The sequence below is a fragment of the Pelodiscus sinensis genome, chromosome 2, assembly GCF_049634645.1.
Source record: "Pelodiscus sinensis isolate JC-2024 chromosome 2, ASM4963464v1, whole genome shotgun sequence".
NCBI classification, from domain to species: Eukaryota; Metazoa; Chordata; order Testudines; family Trionychidae; genus Pelodiscus; species Pelodiscus sinensis.
Genome location: NC_134712.1, coordinates 129,432,188 through 129,454,703, shown reverse-complemented (window position 1 = coordinate 129,454,703; position 22,516 = coordinate 129,432,188). Strand labels below are relative to the sequence as shown.

The window sequence follows — 22,516 nt, the reverse complement described above, 5'->3', positions numbered from 1 at the left end:
TCCTTCCCCGTTTCCCAGGGGCAGCCCACTCCCTCCTTGCAGCCCCCCCATCCTCGCCCGGCCCAGTGTCCGATGAGTGCCGTACCTGCATGAGCACTGCACCGACGGTGGATTTCACCACGCCAAACTGGTTCCCAATGGATCGGTAGCTGTCCAGTGTGGAGTGCTTCCAGAGGGCGATGGCCACCTGCTTGTGGAGGGGAATGGCGGGCCTCATGTGAGTGTCCCATCGACGCAGAGCAGTGGCGAGCTACTCGCAGAGCTCCAGGAAGGTGTCCTTCTTCATCCTGAAGTTCTGGGTCCACTGTGGTTCTCCTCAGTGCTCCAGGATGATGCGGTCCTACCAGTAGCTGCTGGTGTCCAGATGCCAGATGTGGCGGAGCACGCTGGCATCTGGGTTCTGCTGCGGCACCTCCACGGCCCCCAAGGAGGCCAGGGGGAGGGGTAGAGGGCTGATGTGCACCAGATGGTGCCAGGCAGCCTCCAGCCATTGCTGCCAGGATTGCAGCAACAAACCCAAAAACTTCACCAGAATGCCCAGGGGCAGCTCTGGCTCCACGGTGCCAACTGTTGTGGTGTCCCCAATGAGAATGACTGAAACAGGCAGGCAGAGAGGAAAATGCTTTGCTGTCCCTCAGCAAGGTAGGCAAGCAAGCGGGAAAGCTGAGAACCGGCTGTCCAGGGGGGTCCCTTTAAGCACGCGCCTCAGATAGCCTCAGACAGCAGCCACAGAAAGCAACTACTGACCTGATGCCTAGCTGGAATCAATTTTTCGAATTAGTTTTTGGGTCTAGATGTGTTATTTCGAATTAACTTATTTCGAATCAGTTAATTCGAAATAAGCTAATTCGAAATAACGCTGTAGTGTAGACATATCCCTAGAGAGGAGGACTTTAAACTAGATTTTGAGGGGGATAGTAACTCATATGACTGGAGCATTGTCATGGATGGATATAAACTATTCAGGAAAGACAAAGGGAGAAAATGTGGAGGAGTTGCATTGAATGCAAAAGAGTACAACTACTCTGAGCTCTAGTATGAAACTGTAAAAAATACCCCATTGAGAGTTTTTGTGTTAAGATTATAGGAGAGATCAAGAAGAGCAATGTCATGGCAGGCATCTGCTATTTACCACCAGTCCAGGAGGCAAAGGTAGATGAGCCTTTCTTTGGACAACTAAGAGAAGCTTCCAGATTACAGGCCCTTGTTGTTATGGGGTGCTTCAATCATCATGACATTTGCTGGGAAAGCAATACAACAGTGCAGAGATAATCCAGGAAATTTTGGAGTGTTGAGGACAACTTCCTGGTGCAAGTGCTGGAAAAATCAACTAGGGGTCATGCTCCTCTTGACCTGCTACTCACAACCAAGGAAGAAGTGATAGGTGAGGTAGAAGTAGGTGGCAAAAAAGTTGGCAGCAGTGACCATGATATGGCTTAGCTGAGGATCCTGACAAAAGGAAGAAATTAGAGCAGCTGAATATGGACTCAACTTCAGAAAAGCAGATTTTGACTCTCTCCAATAACTGATGGCAAGGATCAGCTAGCAGGCTAATATGAGGGACAAAGGAGTACAGCGAACTGGCAGTATTTTAAAGAAACCTTCTTGAGGGAGCAGGAAGAAACCATCCTAACATGCGGAAGTAATAGCAAATATGGTAGGCGACCATCCTAGCTTACCAGAGAAATCTCTGATGATCTTAAACAGAAGAAGGAAGCTTACAAGAAGTGGAAACTTGGACAGATGACAGAGGGTAGATTTGATAGCAGCCTTCAACTCACTGTAGAGAGGCTCCGAAGAGTATGGCTTCAGGCTATTTTCAGTGGCAGACAAGAGAACAAGAAGCAATGGGAAGTGTAGTAAGATGAGGGTCTGAAACATAAGCCCACATATCACAGGCCAGATGTGAGGCCTGGGACCTAGACAACAATGGTCAAGTCTTTGCTAATGTAAAGCAGAGTTAGGCTGTGAGCAAGAGGCAGTCCCAGCTCACAGAAATTGGCAAGAACAGGGCTGATATTACAGAAACACTCATACCTAGGAAGTGCCAGGCATGGGCTATAAATGTGTTACAGAGGGGTCGTAACAGAACACCTCGTTAAGAATCATCTTGGTACCAGCATACATCCCACAAATAACATGCATACCGACCCAGGTTCAGGACACGGTCTAAATTGACAGCATGATGGATGTTACCCAAAAATTTCCCACTCGAGACCACCCAGGGCTACAGTAGTATGGATTTACTGATTGAGGAATTAATACACCACTATATGTACTACATGGTTAAACTAAAGTGGTTAGAGTGGCCACTAAGGCTATGTCTACATTGGCCTGATCTTGTGCCAGAAGTATGCAAATGAGGCAAAGGGTGGAATATCGCTGAGCCTCATTTACATATCTTGAGCCACCATTTTTGTGGAAGAGGCTCTTGCACCAGAAGGAGTGTCTACACTACCCCTTCTTGCACAACAAAAACCCTCGTGCACAATGCCATTACACTGATTATTTTCAGGAATAACGGCATTGTGCAAGAGGGTTTTTCTTGCGCAAGAAGAGGCAGTGTTGATGCTCCTTCTGGTGCAAGAGCCTCTTCTGCAAAAATGGCAGCTCATTAGATATGCAAATGAGGCTCGGCAATATTCCACCCTTAGCCTCATTTGCATACTTCTGGTGCAAGATTTCGCCAGTGTAAACATAGCCTAAAGGTTTAAACTAAAGGGGAACCAGCTATCTCTCACACACAGAAACACACACAAACATCCATTCATTCACTCATTCACTCACATTCATTCCTGCCCTCAGGCACTCACACTGGCAGATTATTGCGCAAGAACTCTTTTGCGGAAGAGTTTTTGTGCAAAATCTCTTCCAGAAGAGAGCCTCTACACTGGCACGTGCTTTTGTGCAAGAGATGTGCTTTTGCACAAGAGCATCCATTCCAGTGTAGACTCTCTCTTGCGCAAGAAAGCTCCGATGGCCATTTTAACCATAGGGCTTTCTTGCGCAAGAAATTCATGTTGCCTGTCTACACTGGCCTCTTGCGCAAGAACAGTTGCGCAAAAGGGCTTATTCCTGAGTGGGAGCATCATAGTTCTTGTGCAAGAAGCCCTGATTTTATACCTTAGAACGTCGGTTTACTTGCGCAAGAACATGCGGCCAGTGTAGACAGGCAGAAAGTTTTTGCACAAGAATGGCCACTTTTGCACGAGATCGCACGAGTGTAGACACAGTCTTACACAGGTGTATGGGTTGCAGAAGGAGCGAAGACATGTTGGTTCTGGAGAATCTGTCTGCTGATCATGGCTGGGGAGCTGGTCAGAAAAGAAAGAGGAGCTTCTCTGAAAGAGAAAGTTTCTGCCATGTGCTCTCTCCTTTTATTTCCTCTGTACAACCCCTGTGACTCATCCACATTCGTCACCAGGGAGCATGCCCAGGCTTCCCTTGATCCAGCAGAGCATCAATCTCCTTAATTGGTCTGATGACTCCTCACCTGGCTCCATGTGCTCAGCCTTGTAATTTCTAATCCCAAAAACAATAGTCTCCACTTACACACACACATTCATATCTCAGGGGAGAATGCAGTTTAGAGCAAGTTGCAAGCGAAGTGGCCGCTGTTCCATTTTAAGCATTTCCGGAAAAGGGTGCCAGTGTAGACATAGCCAATTGAGTGGACCCTGAACCAAGGTTAAGGATGGCCGGAAGCAGTGCCAGCAGGGCATCAGATTAGGACTTAGAGTATGGAGCTGCTGTCTCAGGCTAGCTGAGGGCTGTGCTTAAAGGGACCCGACCCCCACCCTGGATAGACAGTTCTCAGGGGTTCCCCGCTCGCTTGTCTAACTCGATGAAGGACAGCAAAGCAGTCCTGTCTTGGAGTGCCCTGAATGCCCACACTCAGCACATCACAGCACTCGGCCATCAGCCCGGCTGCACTTGCCGCAGGCTGCCATGCGGGGGGGGGGGGGGGGCAATCGGGGGCTGCAGGAGAGCTTCCACCCTGAGGAGCCCACAGAGCCACCCCAGTCCTCCCCATCGGGGGCTCGTACCCCATTCCTCCCTCACCTCCTTCCACTTAACGCTCCCTAGCCCCCCTTCCTGATATACAAAATAAAGGACACGTGTGTTCAAAAACAGAAACTCTCTTTATTGAACAAAACTCGGGGAGACTGGGAAAAGGAGGTGGGAGAGGGGAAGAGAGAGGGTGGGAGAGGGGAGGGCAACTAAAATGATCAGGGGTTTGGAACAGGTCCCATATGAAGAGAGGCTAAAGAGACTGGGACTTTTCAGCTTAGAAAAAAGGAGACTGAGGGATGATATGATAGAGGTCTATAAAAGCATGAGTGGTGTGGAGAGGGTGCATAAAGAAAAATTCTTCATTAGTTCCCATAATAGAAGGACTAGAGGACACCAAATGAAATGAATGGGTAACAGGCTTCAAACTAATAACAGAAAGTTCTTCTTCACAAAGTAAACAGTCAACCTGTGGAACTCCTTGCTGCAGGAGGCTGTGAAGGCTAGAACTAGAACAGAGTTTAAAGAGAAATTAGATAAAGTCATGAAGGTTGAGTCCACGGAGTGCTATTAGCCAGGGGGTAGAAATAGTGTCCCTGGCCTCTGTTTGTGGAAGGCTGGAGATGGATGGCACGAGACAAATGGCTTGGTTATTGTCTTCGGTCCATCACCTCCAGGGTACCTAGCATTGGCCGTTGTCGGCAGACAGGCTACTGGGCTAGATGGGCCTTTGGTCTGACCCAGTACGGCCGTTCTTATGTTCTTATGTTCTAAGCTCAGAGCTCAGGGTCCGGGGGTCTCACTAGACCACCTTGATTTTCATGCAAACCTGCTCCTGTGTGGCCAGGCTGGCAGCTATCCTGCCCTAGACGGCCACTTTCCTGTGCCTAGTGCGGAGGTCGTGGACGTAGGAGGCTTCCCCCCAAACTTGGATGAGGTCCACGATCTCTGTAATAGACCAGGCGGGCACCCACCTCTTGCGACCCCAGGCAGGCTCCTGGGAGCTGCCTCCCTGGTCCCGGGAAGAGGCGCAGGGCTGGGTGGCAGTGGGCGGCTGGCTCGTGCCGTGCCAGGTGCAGGGTCTGCCTCTGGGATGAAGTGCTGAGCTGAGTACCAAGATGGAGTCAGCCACATAGCATCTTTATACATCCTTCCTGGTCTTTTCTTGGCTGCAGCATGTCACCTGGCCAGCGGCCTATCCCTGTGTTCCCTGCTGGTAGCCCTTAGGTGTCGGTCATCATTCCCGAGGTGTGTCCTTGGCCCATTGAGTGCTATTGTCCCACAGGGCCTCGCTAATTAGCATGTCCATAGGCCGGGCTCTGCCCAAAGCTCAACCACATTCAGCGAGACTTCCAGTCTCCATACAGATTACAGATTCCTAACTACACACACAGACATTATACAGATATATGAAGAGCAGATACAGAATCAGAAGAAAGTAAGCTTTTGTTGACCCCTCACATGGCCTCCTTTGTACCACTTTTGGGGCGAACACCCCCCTATGGGCACAGTGGTGACCTGGCTGCTCCCCTCACAATCCAATAATATGACAGGTATGTCTACACTACAGCGTTATTTCGAAATAATATATTTCAAAATAACACATCTACACACAAAATGCATTTCAAAATACCGTTTTGCTATTTCGAAATAGCGTGTCCACACTGAGTGGATGCCCGGCAGGGCATCAGGTAAGTAGTTACTTTGTGTGGCTGTTGCCTGAGGCTATCTAAGGCCTGTGCTTAAACAGACCGCTCCCTGTCCCTTCCGGACTGCCTGTTTTCAGGTTTCCCTGCTTGCTTGCCTACCTCAATGAGGCACAGCAAAGCATTTTGTCTCTGTATGCTCTGGTTGCCCTCACTCAGGACACCACAGTACTCTGCAACATGGAGCCGGAGCTGCCCCTGTGCACTCTGGTGCTTCTCGTGGACACGTTGCTGTGAGCCTGGCTGCACTTATCATAGAATCAATCATAGAATCATAGAACTGGAAGAGAGCTCAGAAGGTCATCAAGTCCAGCCCCCTGCACTTTCTGCAGGCTGCCATCCAGGAGGTCCATCGGGGGGGGGGGGGGGGGCGCTGTCAGTATCTAGGAGGCCCTGCAGGAGAGCTTCCACCCTGAGGAGCACTAAGAGCCTCCATGGTCTGCCCCACTGGGGGCTTGTGCCTCATTCCTCCCTCATGTCATTCCACTTACCCCTCCCTAACCCCCCCTTCCTGATGTTAAATAAAGATAGTTTGTGTTCATGAAAATACATGTATTTTATTTAACAAAACTGGTGGGGGGAGGACGGGAATGGAACTCTGGTGAGCCTGGGGAAAGGAGGTGGGAGAGGGGAGGGGGAAACCAGGAAGGAGGGAGCTTGAAGGAGGAAGCAAGAGGAAGAAGGGGGAAGGGAAGCTCAGGGCTCAGTGTTGGGATCTCACTGGACCAACTTGATTTTCATGCAAACTTGCTCCTGGGTTCGCATGTGGCCTTTGGTGGCCAGGCTGGCAGCTATCCTGTCATAGACCACCATGTTCCTCTTTCCAGTGCGGAGATCATGGATGTTGGGGGCTTCCCCCCCAAAGCTGAATAAGGTCCAATATTTTCATACTGGTCCAGGAAGGCGCCCACCTTCTGTGGGCCTTGGCAGGGTCCTGGGAGCTGGCAGACTGCTGCTGGGGAGTGGTAGAGGGCTGGCTGCCATTGACTTGCTGGCTCATGTTTTGGGGCCACTGTGTCAGGGACAGTGACTGCTGGCTCTGGGTTGGTAGGCTTGGAGCTGGCACAGGCACTGTGGCCAGAGTCAACCCCTTTAAGGGCTCTGGGGAGGGGGGAGAGTGGAATTGAGGATGGAGTGGCCACCAGGACACCCTGAGAAGGCTGGAGGATCCCTATTTTGATATAAGTGTTTACACAGCACTTATTTCGGAATAGCTATTTTGAATTTGACATTATTCCTTGTGGAATGAGGTTTACCAAATTCGAAATAAGTGCTCCACTATTTCAAATTAATTTCGAAATAGCGGTTTGGCTGTGTAGTCGCTAATAAAGTTATTTTGAAATAATGGCTGTTATTTCGAAATAACTTTGCTGTGTAGACATACCCTAACAGAGGATGGCAACCTGATACATCAGGAGCATGTGTAACTTGTTTATACCTGTGTATAAAAATGCAACCCGAAGAGTGATCGTCAGCTGACTGTGGGGATATGCTAGAATTCAGAGCATTGTCATGGTGTGCATATGTATAGTGGTGCAGTGGCGAGTCTGTTCGCTGACAACTATTATTGTACATTGCTTGGCAATAAACCTACTCAGGTGCTTTCGATCCTTATCTGATATGTGGACTTTGGGGGCCCTCTCAGAGTCTGTCATGTCGACTAATTGTGCATGATTAATGCATTAGATAGGGGAGCACACACATGCATGCAGCCAAAAGTTTATCATTCCTGATGGAGTAGAAGAGTTGTCAGGAACCCCACATGACTGACAAGACTGGTGACCCTGATCACTGATCTGCTAAGTAAGCAAAGTATTATCCTCTGCTGGAATCACAATCTGAAAACCACAAGGTAGGTGACCATAAGAACATAAGAACGGCCATACTGCGTCAGACCAACGGTCCAAGTAGCCCAGTATCCTGTCTTCTGACAGTGGCCAATACCAGATGCCCCAGAGGGATGGAACAGAACTGATAATCATCACGTGATTCCTCTCCTATCATCCATTTTCATACAAACCCCCTTATTCCTTCTCTTCAAATCCCCACTGAGTTTGATGCAATATGGACCAGTTGTATTGCCAGGAAATGTCAAAAAAGAGTGTTGGGTAACATGGTCTGGTATATAAAGAGCCATGGCAAAAACTGAAGTGCTGAAAAATAGTAATAGTAGTAAAAAGCCTAGGATTTTTCAATCATGTCTATGGTGAGATTGCTTAAACAGTATGCCACACTGCTAGCCTGCCAATTAATAGAACAGACTTGGAAAATAAAAGAAGCAACACAAACGATATAGCATTGTGTGACGGGCCGTCACTGACCCGCACGGGGGACAGCTGGGGCCGCCGCGCGCCGGGAAACGGCAGCCAGTCCCAAGCCCTCCCCTCGGGCCTCGGCACGGGCTGTGGGAGCCGGTGTACCGGCAAAGCCGCACGCAGCCGCTGCGTCTGCGCTGGCGGGGGATCGTTGGCCCGTTCCTGGAGGACGCGCAGGACAGGGGTGGGGCGGAGCGAGGCGCACTGCCAGAAGGGGAGGGGCCCTGGGCGGCACCCAGCACGGCGGGCCAGTTTAAAAGGGCCCACCGCCAGCAAGGAAGGGGGCAGCCAGGATGGACCCTGAGCAGCACCGAGGCCAGCAGTCGGCCTGGCCTCGGCCCCGGGATTCCCGGGACGGGCACCGCAGCTGGCGGTCGGCCAGCCCCTGCTCTGACGGTGATCGGCCCTCGCCCTGCCGGACCTGGAGGGAGCGGACCCGGCGGAGGTAGCAGACCTCTGAGGTATCACCAGGACGACCCCAGACCCGAACGGCTGAACCAGGGTAGGTTTCGGAGGCGGGGGCAACGGCCTGAGGAAACCCGGGAAGGGAGGAAGGAGCCCGGGGCAGAGCGCTTTTGGAGGCCATGGGTAGACGGGTTATGGACGGAGTGACCCCCGTCTACCACGTCGGGGTGCAAGCAAGCCCCGACGCTTAGGGCCCTGGGCTGGGACCCGGAAAGAGGGCGGGACCGGGTCCTCCTCCCTCCCCCGAAGGAGCATTCAGCTTTGAGCAACGCTGGCTTGGGCGCGCAATAGAACCGAGACACACCCCGAGTAGGGGGAGATTGGGTTGAGGGGCTCAGGCCCCATCCGGCAGGGACGGGTGACAACTGCTGGGTTCGTTGACCCTGCCTTCCTTCTGGGGAGGGGGTGATCGCACCCGATTGCCCGAGCTTCCGAGCAGGGGTCCGGGACAGGATATAGACGGAAAGAGGTGAAGGGGTCCGCCGAGCCCCCCTCTCATCCCGGGAGGGGGTGATCGCACCACGGACCCCTCACACATTGGAAAACTCAAATCCTGGCAGGGCAACAGGCAATCCAAACACATGACATACTTGAACTGGTAAAGCAGGAAAATAAGAGATTGGAAAAAGCTGGGGAAACCCTGCAAAAGAGAGAAGTGCCGTCCCTTGCTGCAAAGCAACAGGCTTCTGGAACTTTCACGATACCTGAAGCTCTGGGACAGAAATGGACAAAGGTGGTGCTGGCAAATTTAAAAGAGGACATGGGGGAGCGGGGTTGGCCGGGGGAGATCAGGAGGGTAAGTCGGGGAGAACCAGCCATCCGGAAGGGGATTGGGGAAAGTGGGGTTGGCCGGAGGGGCAGTGAGGGGGAGCGAATTGGCAGGTGGGGAGTGGGAGTGACCCGGGCGCACGCAGATAATTTCATTCTTTTTTTAATATGCATTTATATTTTTGGGCTGCAAAAAACAGTACGGAAAAAAACGAGTTCCAACTAAAGTAACAAGTTTGGGAAACCCTGGTCTAGCCAGCTTTTTGTCCGTCTTGCAGTCCATTTTTCCAATCCACATTCCTTTAACTTGCTGGCAAGAATATTGTGGGTGACCGTATTAAAAGCTTCGCTAAAGTTGGCACTGGGGGCTTTGGGAGGACCAGGAACAACTTATTTGAATATTCATCATTTGCTTAATAACTCTGTAAATATGCAAATGAATGTTACTGGTCCTCCAAAAGCTTGTGAATGGATTTACTGGTCCCATGTCAAAAAGTTGGGAACCCCTGGAATAGAGGACCTGCCAGGAATCCATTGGGATGACCCTGTGTCACGTTACTGGATTTTAGGGAAACAGCTAGATCACTGCTGCACCCATGGGGGGGGGGGGGTGGTTGCCCCAAAAGTGGTACAAAGGAGGTCATGTGAGGTGTCAAATGAAAGCTTACTTTCTTATGATTCTATATATGCTCTTCATACACCTGTATAATGTCTGGGTGTGAGGTTATAAATATGTACTCTGTGTCAATATTGGAAACTTCTCTGATTGTGGCTGAGCAATAGACGAAGAATGCTCAGCCTATGGACATGCTAATGAGCAAGTCTCCATGGAACAATAGACCTCTGAAGCCCAAAGACACACCTGGCCACTGACCATGTGACTGTCCCCAGCTTGGAAGAAGCAGGGGGGGGGATTTAAATATGCCATGTGGACAACTCCATCTTGGTGCTCAGCATAGCTCTTCACCCCAGAGGCAAGAATGCAGGGATCGAGGAGCTGGAAAGAACTGTGGACCTGATGTAGGATGTACACCAAAGACTTTTAAGCCAGCTGTTATAACATCTTTGCTGCAAGCCTGCATGGAGAACTGGGAGATTCGATGCATGTAATGTATGATACTTTAACAACCTTACTCTCACGCTTTTCTTTATTTTAGTAATAAACCTTTAGATGTTAGATTCTAAAGGATTGGCTCAGTGTGATCTTACGGGTAAGAGCCACATGGTAAATTGACCTGGGATCTGTGGCTGGTTTCTTGGAACCAGACAGAACTTGTTCGGGGTAGATGAGATTGGGCTCTAAGACCCCTTACCTGTGGGCAGATCCGGGGCTGTTTGGGGCACAGAGTGCGCTGGAGTGTCAGAGGGGTTTTGCTCGTGAGACTTCTGGCTGGCTAGGCAGGCAGCAGAAGTGCTCTGTGGGACTGGTTTGTGGCCTGTTTGTGGCCTGTCTCAAGTCTGGGGGCTGTAAGGAGCAATTCGCCCTAAGCGGACACCCTCAACTGTGCCCAGACCTGGCCCGGTCCGTCACACCCAGCCTGACTGATGACAGGAAGAATACAAAAATATTACTTGAACATGCAGGATTTTATTCAGGAAGGCCAAAGTGCAATTGGAATTTCAGCTAACATAGCATGTGAAGGATAACAGGAAGGTTTCTATAGGTATGCTAGCAAGAAAAAGAAAGTGTGAAACCTATGGAATGGGGAAGGAAACCTAGTGATAGATAATGTGGAAAAAGCTGCAGTACTCAATGCTTTTTTGTCTTGGTTTTCACAGATAAGGTCAGCTCTCATACTGCTGCACTGAGCAGCACAGAATGGGAAGAAGGTGAGCAGTCCCCAGTAGTGAAAGAACAGATTGGGGACTATTTAGAAAAGTTGGACTTGCACAAGTCCATTCGGCCAGATCTAGTGCATTTAAGGGTGTTGAGAGAATTGGCTGATGTGACTGCAGAGCCCATTGGCCATTATCTTTGAAAATTCGTGGCAACTGTGGGAAATCCTGGATTACTGGAAAAAGGCAAATGTAGTGCCCATCTTTAAAAAAGGGGGGGAGGGGGGGAAGAAATCAGTAAATGTGATGTACCTTGACTTTAACAAAGCTTTTGATACAGGGACATCATCAGAATTTTTTGGGCCCAAGACAGTACTATTAAATTGGGTCCCCTATGCCCAACAGCTGTAACCAGTCGTACACAGCCCCCCTCCCTCCTCTTCACTAGTGTCTAGCTAACGAGACATACTCCTCTGCTTTTCCCTTCTTCCCTAACCTTGGCTTTCTTAGTTATAATTTGTGAAGCTTTTTATCATACCTTTGGTATGTTATCTTTAATACAATGCAATTTCTTGTACGCAAGGCCATGAGGCCCCACATTGCTTAGAAACCACATTGCTTATGAATGTAACCTGTGGAATGTGTGTGAGGTGTGAATGAGAAATTCCCAACCAAAACGGCAGTTTAGGATCTGTGACCTTTTAAGGCAGACAAAGACCCTGCAAGCAGATAAATTAACTAAATCATAATTGAATCTCCAGGAAGCTGACATCTGGCCTGCACTCCAGCCACCAGCAAAATCAAAAGTAATCTACATCGCACTTGCAGCCCGTCTCCAAACTGCCAGCATGAATGTGATGTGTGTGTAACACTTTACTTTTAAAAATCTGTACCAACAAACAACCCCGGAAGCAATATTGCTCCAGCCTACCCTTTGTCCTGGGTTGTTCCTTAACAGGTCTGAGGAAATGCAATAACAGCAGCCCAGGGAAGACAATGATTTTTTTTTTTTAAGAGATGTGATTTTATAATCTTCAGAAACACACTAATGAAAATTGTAAAGCAAATTATCAACTAGGGTCCCATAAACTAACACAGTAAATTCAGAAACTAACAGCATTTACCTGGGGCTGGAAAATACCTGTTAAATGGCTTAACTTGAATGCATATTTTATAAGTTCAATGTTTTACTAATAGGCCTGGCAGGTTTTTTTTTTTTTTTTTTTTTTTCATTTTTAAGTTAACTAGATGCTTTCTGGAGGAAGCAAAACCACAAAAAGTGTGTAGGTAGACATTAAGTCCCAGTGGTGCCTGAAATGTTCAGCTGCCCAAAGCATCTTCATATTCTGTATGGCTAAAGACAGTTCTGTTTTGATACGGTCTCCCAAAGTCTTTTCGCCAGTAAGTTACAGAAGTATGGTTTGGACAAATGGACTATAAGGAGGATAGAAAGCTGGCTAGATCATCTTACTCAATGGATAGTTATCAATGGCTCGATGTCTGGTTGGCAGCCTGTAGCAAGTAGGGTGCCCCAGGGGTTGTTCCTGGGGTTGGTTTTATTCAGCATCTTCATTAATTCAGCATCTTCATTAATTATCTGGATGATGGGATGGATTGCACCCTCAACAAGTTTGTGGATGACACTAAGCTGGTGGGTAGAGATAGGGTCCAGAGTGCCCTAGACAAATTGGAGGATTGGGCCAAAAGAAATCTGATAAGTTTCAACAAGGAATATGTGTAGAATCCTTCTCTTAGGATGGAAGAATCCCATGTACTACTGTAGGCTGGGTACCAAGTGGCTAAGTGGAAGTTCTGCAGAAAAGGACCTGGAATTACAGTAGATGAGAAGCTGGATGAGTCAAGAGAGTGTCCTTGTCAAGAAGGCTAATGGTATATTGGACTTCATTACTAGGAGCACTGCTAGCAGATAGAGGAAAGTAATTATTCTGCTCTATTTGGCACTGGTTAGTTGGGTCCCCACTATGAAAAAGATGTGGAAAAACTGGAGAGAGTCCAGCAGAGGGCAATGTCAATTATTAGTGAGGTTGGGGCACATTACTTATAAGGAGACGCTGGACTTATTTAGTCTATACAACAGAAGAATGAGGAGGGATTTGTTAACAACCTTCAACTACTTTAAGGGGGGTTTCAAAGAAATTAGAGCTAATCTATTCTCAGTGATGGCAAATGACAGAACTAGAATCAATTTTCTCAAGTTGCAGTGGGGAAGGTCTAGATTGGATATTAGGAAAAACTACTTCACTAGGTGGGTGATAAAATACCAGAATGGGTTACCGAGGGAGATGGTGGTATTTCTAACCTTAAAGGTTTTTAAGGCCAGATTGATAAAGCTCTGGCTGGAATATTTTATTTAGTGTTAGGTTCTGTTTTGAGCTGGGGGTTGGACTAGATGACCTCCTGAAGCCTCTTCCAAGCCTAATCTACTCAATTCAATGTCCAATACATGAACTTGGCAAGGGGCATTATTAATGTTACTAAAACACAGAAACTCATAAGAAACAACAGATATGGGCTGTATATGTGAACATGTTCCAAAAGATTAGCACAAATACATCCTGAGTTAACAGAGAGGTAGATTTCAGAGAGGTAGCTGTGTTAGTCTGTAACTGAAAAAACTTAAACAGAGGGTATGTCTACACTACAACGTTAATTTGAACTAACTTAGTTCGAATTAATTAATTCGAACTAAGCTAATTCGAACTAACGGATCCAGACTAAAAAACTAGTTCGAATTAGCATTTTGCTAATTCGAACTAGCATGTCCACATTAAGTGGACCCTGAACCGGGGTTAAGGATGGCCGGAAGCAGTGCCGGAAGGGCATCAGAGGAGGACTTAGAGCGTGGAGATGATGTCTCAGGCTAGCCGAGGGCTGTGCTTAAAGGGTCCCGACCCCCACCTCGGACAGACAGTTTTCAGGGGTGCCAGTTTTCAGGGGAGCCGCCAGCCTGGTCCCGGGAAGAGGGGGAGGGCTGGGGGGCATCGGGTGGGTGGCTCGAACCGTGCCAGGTGCAGGGTCTGCTGGCTGGGTGCTGGCAGGCGTGCACCTGGCACGGGCACCGTAGCCAGCCCATGCCCCTTTAAGAGGTCCGGGGCTGGGAGGGGGGCAGACGAGTTTCCCTGGTGTTGGCCAGAGTGGCCACCAGGGAAACCTGGGGAGGGCTAGCCTCCCACTAGTTCGAATTAAGGGGCTACACACCCCTTAATTCGAAGTAGCTAGTTCAAACTAGGCTTAATTCTCATGGAATGAGGATTACCTAGTTCGAACTAAGCGCTCTGTTAGTTCGAATTAAATTCGAACTAATGGAGCGCTAGTGTAGCGCCTATGAAAGTTAGTTCGAACTAACATCCGTTAGTTGGAACTAACTTTGTAGTGTAGACATACCCTTTGAGACCAACAAAAAATGTAGATCGTGTCATGAGATTTTGTGGGCACAACCCACTTCTTCAGATGAATAGAGTTCAAGGGATTGGTCCAGTTTTCAAATAAATAGCACAGAGAGGGGCTGGGGAGAGGGGGGGAGAAGAGGAGGAAAAAAGAAGGAAAAAAAGGGGGGAAAAAACTGTCAGTGTCCATGCTAAATGAAGCTGATAAGAGTACTTAGTACCCACTTCAAGTTTGCTTTGTTTGTTTTTTTTATGTCATTAAGATGTGGAATGTGGAAAGCCATCCAGCCAATGTCTTTGTTTAGCGATAAAGGGTTTGACAGAAGTGATGAATAGGGATTTTTGTTTGAGATTTCTGGAGCAAGGTATAAGGAGGGATAACAAGCTGATGTTATGAAACATTTAAGATGGTATGAAAGTTGTTTGTCTCAGTCTATAAGGGCATATCTACACAGCAGGGCTAAAGTTGGAATAAGTTATGCAACTTGAACTGTGTCAATTGTGTAGCTCAAATCAAAATAGCTTATTTTGGCTTTTAGCACTGTCTACGCAGCAGGAAGTTGAAGGAAGAACACTCCTTCCCTTACGCCTCATGAAATGAGGGTTATAGGAGTCAGAGTAAGAAGTCCTCCAGCTTGACATTATTTCAAAATAAAGGTTGGCAGTGTGGAAGTGCACTGTCAGTTATTCCAATATTCCGAAATAAAGCTGCAGTGCAGACATAGCTTATATAGTGGAATACCTCACCTTAACCTTTTATGTGACCTAGAGGAATGCAGAAAGTCCAAATGTTGACTAAACCTCTCATGGAGCCAGGCTGCTACTGAGGGCAATAATTGAAGACAATTGAGTGCCTTTGACACTGAACTGTGCATATGGTCTATCTTTATAAGTGACATCAAGATCTGTTGAAGTAGCAGGCTGCATTTTCTGCTACTGCTGATAGCACTGGAATGCCAAAAACAGAAGCACTGAGCAGCAGTTATAACATTCTTCAGCAACTTTCTTAACAACACTAGCAATTTTTCTTGCCTGGGACCTTAAAATGAGAATGGCACGCTGCATTAATCTTCTGTTGGACTTATGTTATGCTTATTTCACCCATATCTCTCATCCTATATTACTAGACCAAAAGGCTCCACGGGATATTTTTTTATCTTTCCTACTTATAGTACTTTACGAATGGGCCTTAACTAAGATGCTAATTACCTTACACATTACAAAGATAGCTTCCCCACTTATCACCCCTGATTAGCCATTAATTGACTCATAGCATTCTCTCCCTCGCTCCACCTTCTGTACTAAATCTGATTTGTCAGTTTAATAATATGTTCACTTTTTTCATTGTATTCCTTTGGTATATATGGTCATGCCAATTCTCTTCCAGAACATGATCTGAGGAAGTGAGTTTGGCCTATGAAAGCTCATCATCTATTAAACCACCTTGTTAGTCTTTAAAGTGCTACATAGTTTTTCCTTTTGTTTTAGCAAGATCAGACTAACATGGTGTGATGTAGTGTTAGTACCTTGCTGGGCAGTGGGCTGTGGGTGACCTCCACTGGTGGCTGTTTGTAACACAGCCCAGCAGGACAGGGGATGAATCATTATGCAAGGGGCTCCCAACTTGTCTGACCAGTTGCCTCCCAGGGAGAGAGACAAAGGAAGGAGGACAAGGCCTGGAAGGGATGTTTATTAGTTTAGTGTCTGGAATCATGGAGGAGGCAGCCTAAGCAAGGGGCTGGGATTTAGGGGCTCAGTCTCCCCCATCTCAAGGGGGCTGAGGCATCCTAGGCCTGGCCGTGTAACCAGATTACATCTATGCTGTGCTGTATCCTGGAGAAGCAATAAACTCCCTCTATTCTACTGAATGGTGGAGTCTGTTCGTGCCATTACGGGGGTGCAGGAGTCGGGGGAACCTCATACATGGCTACCTCTCTATTACTACTTGAAGTATATGTTGCTTTTAACTATTCAAACTATAAGCTAACTGTAACTGAAATTGACTTCAAAGTTGGAACAAGCCTATCATAAATGAGTGCTTTAGTATCTCTGCTCCTTTATGTTCCCCATCCTTCTCTTAAAGTAGGCAAGGATATTATTTGTGGTTTTCAACATTGCTGCATATTGTGCAATAATCTTAACTGAGCCATCTACCAGTGCTTCCTGCAGGTGAGCTTTCTTTTTCAGAATTTATCAGTATGTATATATGTATAATATTATGGTTTGTATCAAAGAACAGGTTGGACTTCCCTGGTTTGCCACCCTTGAGACCTGATGTTGTCGGACCAAGGAGTCCTGGATTTGGGAGGTTCAACCTGTATATTGTTACAGAGGCTGCGTCTAGACTGGCAAGATTTTGTGCAAAAGCAGTTGCTTTTGTGCAAAATCTTGCCGCCTGTCTACACTGGCTGCGAGTATTTGCGCAAGAACACTGACTTTGTACTGTACAAAATCAGTGGTTCTTGTGCAAATACTTTGACGCTCCCACTCAGGGATAAGCCCTCTTGCGCAAGTATTCTTGCGCAAGAGGGCCAGTGTAGACAGGCAAGTTAATTTCTTGCGCAAGAAAGCGTCTACACTGGCACAGTGTCTTTCACGCAAAAGCATCCGTGCCAGTGTAGACGCTCTCTTGTGCAAATACTTTTAATGGAAAAACTTTTCTGTTAAAAGTATTTGCGCGAAATCATGCCAGTCTAGATGCAGCCAGAATGTATCAGTGTGTACCAGTGTCTATCTATCTAGTTAGCTAGCTAGCTATCCACACACAAACACACACACCTGAAGAACCTGCTTTATTATATAAAAATAAACACTTTTCATACATATGAGTAGTTTTGATTTTCGCCCTTCAGTTTGCACCCTCACATTTGTCCAAATTTAAATTTAAGTATCCCATTTCCAGTATAATTAGATCTTCCTATTTTTCTTTTAGAAGGACAACTACTCACTGCAGCTCTGTTCCCTCTCACTAAATCATCTTTTAATCTGACAGAACATTGTCCACTTATTCTGTTGTTATTTATTTCCCTTTAATAGTCTTTTGTCACATATCTTGTCTCAAGCCTTTAGAAAAGCAAACAAATCATGTCAACTAGTTGGTTCTCCACCATCCACTATTTCATTAGTATTTTTTCAAATAATTCTAACAGGTTACTGAGACCTGATTTACCCTCACTGAAGGCATACTGTTTTAATCCTATCAATTTACACTTATCCAACTACTCTGCCTCAGTTTCTACAGAACTGAGGTGAGGTTCATCACTCTGCAGTTCCTTCACTTCAGATGTAGTATCATATCATCAACTTTCTTATCCCCCCAAGGAGTTCCGAGGAGATTGTTATTGCAGACTGTTTTGCAACCAGTGCTGATACAACCGAGGCAGCTTCTTCAACTGTTAATTTCTTGGCACATTTCACTTCCCCTGACTGTAGCCCTCCTATGCTTATTTGTTGTCCCAGTTAATGTTCTAAGGAAAGGATGACACTACTACCCTTGCAAATATTCATGCTTTGTGTTCACTAGTGATAGAATTTTCAAAAGCAATCATCATTAGACTAACTTTGCTCCCACTGAGGAATAGGTAGGCCAATGATGTTTCAATTAAAGTAGTTGGCCAATGCTGAGGCCTGAATTCCTTGGTTTAAATGGGAGTTAGGTGCCTAAGGACCTTAGTGGATCTGGGCCTCAATGCCTCTCAAAATTCCACCCAGAATGCATCTTCTAGAAGGCTCAATCAACCTGAACCAGAAGGACCGTGTGAGCACTGGTATTATACAAATGAAACCAACCTCTAAATCTCCTTCACATCAAATATAGACAGCACAGTGAGATAAGATGCTGAATAAACAGCAAATAGTTGAAACTAAATGAAGGCAAGATAGAAGTTGTGCTGGTGGATATAGAAAGACATTTTGGACATCTGGCCAAAACTATAATGTCAACATTAGGCATGTGCCCTCTGATTGTCAAGCTAGGGCACACTTTCAGGAACCTTCTGTATTCTTCATTGTTCCTGGCTAACTGGCATAAATGCTTGCATTTTATACTCCTTCTCAGATTAGGATTTAGCCATGGTATTCTACCTGTTTGTCAACCCCAGGCTTATCTTCTGAAATGCACTGTGCATTTAAAAGTGAATGCCATGGAAAAATTGCAGATGGTGCAACATTTGGCAGCCTGTCTGAGTAACAAAGAGTTAGGAGAGCACATCATGCTGATGCTCTGCATGCTGTATAAACTCCCTGTCCAGAACTAGTTTTAATTTAATATTTCTTAGTGGATTTGGTACAGTGTGTTAATCTGTCTGTATAACTTGAAGAAAATTTCAGTTGCTGTACATTAAAATGTAATCTTAGACAGTGCTTTTCTTGTAAGAAAAAAAGTGCTGGTACTGCAGGCTCAAAGTTGTTGAGAGGGGAAAAAAGAAAACCTGAGCGGGCTTCCATCAGAAGCCAAGCTACTCCAGGAAATAGGTGCCGGTATACCAGAGAGGAATCCCGTTAAGTTAAAGTATGATGGGAAAATTGGTGCCGGTATGCCACCCCAAGGCATACCGTCACAAAAAAATCACTGGTCTTAGAAACTTAGTCAGGGATGAAGAGGACCCAGAAATCTTAAGCTAAACTTTATTGGTCTGCCAATCTACCCTTTTCATCAAAAGCTTTTATTGCTTGGCATTACGGATTTATAAAATATTCCAATTCCTCAGTTTTAAAAATGAGAAGCAAACATAGGGGGAAAGCAATGCCCTTTTCAACCCCCAGCATAGAGCACTTACATGGAGATCACTAAGCAGACTGTCTTTAAAATAGCACTTCATCACCATGCATCTAACTTTCTTTTGTTATACATATAATCTTTATTACTATCCTGTGCACAATACAGTTCACTTTATTATGTGAAAGAAATAATCTATAGAAAAGCTACATTTAACTTCAATGCTATTGAGATTTATTTCAGCAAAACCATTACATTTGGAAAGCCTGGATAGCAACTATGCCTTTTCACTTGCAGCTTCCTATGGATGCTCCATTGTGTCTTTTAAATCGTAATTAAAGCTCAGTTTTACTATGTGCCTGTTTATAATTAAGCCTAAATTGAAGTTTTATGCATGTTGCACTGTAATAAAGGTGCCAATGGTTCTTTGTCTGTATAGTATCTGGTGTTAGCACTCTTCCTCTCTGATTGCCTACTAATGGCTCTTATCTGCCTCTTTTGACTATCCAGTCTTTAGGTGCCTATAGATTATTTGTTTTTCCAGTTACATTCCAGCTCTGCTTTCCCCTTGATATTTTTATACCCATTGCCTCTTCTTGTCCTCCCCTCCCATTTTTTCCTTCTCTCCCTCCTCCTTCTTCCCTCATATTTATTTTAGTTCTGGACATCCAACACTCTAGTCATCTGAAGAAATGGGCTATGCCCATGAAAGCTCATGATACCATCTACATGTTTTGTTAGTCTTTAAGGTGCTACCAGACTACTTGTTGTTTTTTAAGATTATTATGTAATAAAACAGTATGCAAAGAAATTGTAACTCACACAGAGGTTTCAGTGATTGTCTTTTTATGACTAACTACATAAAACCGAAGACTTTACTACTTACTATAGAAATATGACTTAGTTCAAAATAGGAACTGAATGCCAAAAGCAGAGATAATAAAAAATTAATTTTTTATATCCTCATAAAATGTATATTCATGCACACAAACTAGTAATACTATAGAATACGTTAGTATCATCGCTCATAAATAAAACTGCAAAATATTTTCCAAGATCAAAAAAGTTTAATAAAACCTTAATAAATATTTAGGAATTTAATTTGTAAAAAGGGGAAATTTCAGTTTCTTTTCAAGTTGTACTCATTTACCAAAAAAGAAAAAAGGAACGATCTGATGTAAAATTGATTACCTGAAACTATCTGATTGAACATTTATTGAACAATGCTATTCTTAGCTGAGGCCACTGAAACTAAGCAGTTTTTGACTGAGGACTTTTGAGAACCCTGGAAAATCTTTATTTGGCAATTTGTGTATTAAAACTACAGGGCTACATCTACATTGGCCCCTTTTCCGAAAGGGGCATGTTAATTTCAGAGAAGGGGCCAATGTAGATGTAGCCCAGGACTTAAAAATGTACATCTTGATAATCAACCTTAAATTACTGGGTACTAGCTAGATTTATGTCAATACTGACCCAATTAATATGCAATTATTACCCTTCACTGTGATTAGGTTAACTCTAGCTATAAAAGGGAACAGTTTGAGTTTATCAACTTAGGCTATATTTTCAAAAAATGATATTGTTCATTTGTCAAGAAATATGAAAAATGATATCCAACATACACAACAGCCAAATTCCTCCCAGATAAGAGAATATAATGGATTTGTGCCCAAGAACAAAGGAAAAGGTTGTAAATTCATATAGATCAATAAATATAGATAGTTGCAATTTTTTTGGAATTAGAGAAATAAGATACAGACCTTAAATTCTCCTTTACTTCCAAATTAGAGAGAAAAGGCCTGCCTTTGAAAGGAATATATAGATACTTAGGATATTATTTTTTTAAAAACAATTATTAGTCTGGCATTCATAACTTACAGAAACTCTTCTGTTACATGTCTAATAAGTGTATTATTTACCTAATGCAGAAGCAGCAACTGTGATGTTGTACCAAGGTATTTCCTCTCTGTCAAAGATCTTGGCAGTTTTAATGGTTCCAGTATTAGCATCAATGATGAAATACCTATCTTCTTCTGTATTATGATCAATGAAATATCTATGAAAAAATCAAAGGGCATAAATGAAGAGATCTACTCCTTGTGGCATATATTATTGCAAAGATGAAGTCTACAAAGGAATACAATATGCATAATTTCTAAGTTTTTAAAAATTGGTTCATATTTTTAAAAGCTTAGAAGAAGTTTTACATTATCAAAGGATTCAAAATAAAATCGATTTTTATTTCTTATTTCATCATTAATTCAAAACAAAATTTCAACAGGAATTTTACATGACGCATTTTGCCAGAAAATTATTTTTACATAGCAAGAAAAAAGTGCAATTCTAAAATTATTTTCTGTGACTGTGGTCTCTCTTGTTTTCTTATTTTGTATGTTGATAGCATAGCACGTCTCTCTCACTGACATTACTTTTGAAACATGATATAAAATAATTTTGCACGTAAAGGATTGCTTAGATAAGAAATGTCAGATTCATTAAACTGCAGTTGACACTGGACTAGGAACAGAACTAACAAAGTTCGACTTGTTGCCATGTTGCCTAGCAGTGAAAGTGAGAGCCTTGATGTAGGGAAAGGGTGAAATAAGAGTGCAGGAACACAAAGAAAGATTGACAAAATATTTTAAAAGCATCATTCATTCATGATGATTTTTAACATATTTATCATTTGCAGACCTCTATCAAGCTTTCTTTCTACTTCCAAACTTGTTTATAATCTCTGATGAACAATTAAGGAATGATACTGAATATCTCCTGAGTACCGTAAGTGATTTTGAGATAGTTTGAAAGTCATACTGTTGTTCTGTGATAGTTTATGGAAGATTTTTAGATCACAACAATGGTTTTGAAATATGGTATTGAAAAAATATTTTCATTATTAAAATTCATATATCACTACAATGCAGGAAAATAAAATATATAGTTCCTATTCCAAAAACCTTCTAAGTGCCTGGCTCCTGCAGACACGTACTAATAAAGACAATGATTATCAGAAAGGCCAGGTCTTTATAAAGCAGTGAGTCAGCGACCAGGGAGCTTTGCAAACAGGGGCTGCAAACAGGAAGTTTTGAGAGGGAGTTGTTCAGGTGAAGGAGGTGCTAATATAGGACCCTTGAGGGAAGTGGCTGTCTGTAGTGTGTGTTTGTGTTTCTGGGTGTGTTGCTGTGTTTGTCCGTCTGGTTTTTTTTCCCCAAGAAGTGAGTGCTGTGGCTGGCAGTTGGAAGCTGTGAGTTTCTAATCAAGGTTTGAAATCTAGAAGTGTCTGCTTATTGGCGGAGCCTTAATCAGGGGGCAGGGCTATCAGGAAGGTAAGGGCTTTATAAAGCGGTG

General features: G+C 44.8%; 1 protein-coding gene across 5 annotated transcripts in view; it reads right to left on the bottom strand.

Moving 5' to 3' along the window:
* Positions 1–22,516, bottom strand: part of CDH18 (cadherin 18) — a 1,055,536-nt gene that overhangs the window by 81,046 nt on the left and 951,974 nt on the right. For all 5 annotated transcript variants that reach the window (XM_075921433.1, XM_075921430.1, XM_075921429.1 and 2 more), the window contains one exon: positions 21,088–21,224. In XM_075921433.1, the coding sequence (XP_075777548.1) occupies positions 21,088–21,224 (137 nt within the window). The remainder of the gene's footprint in view (positions 1–21,087; positions 21,225–22,516) is intronic.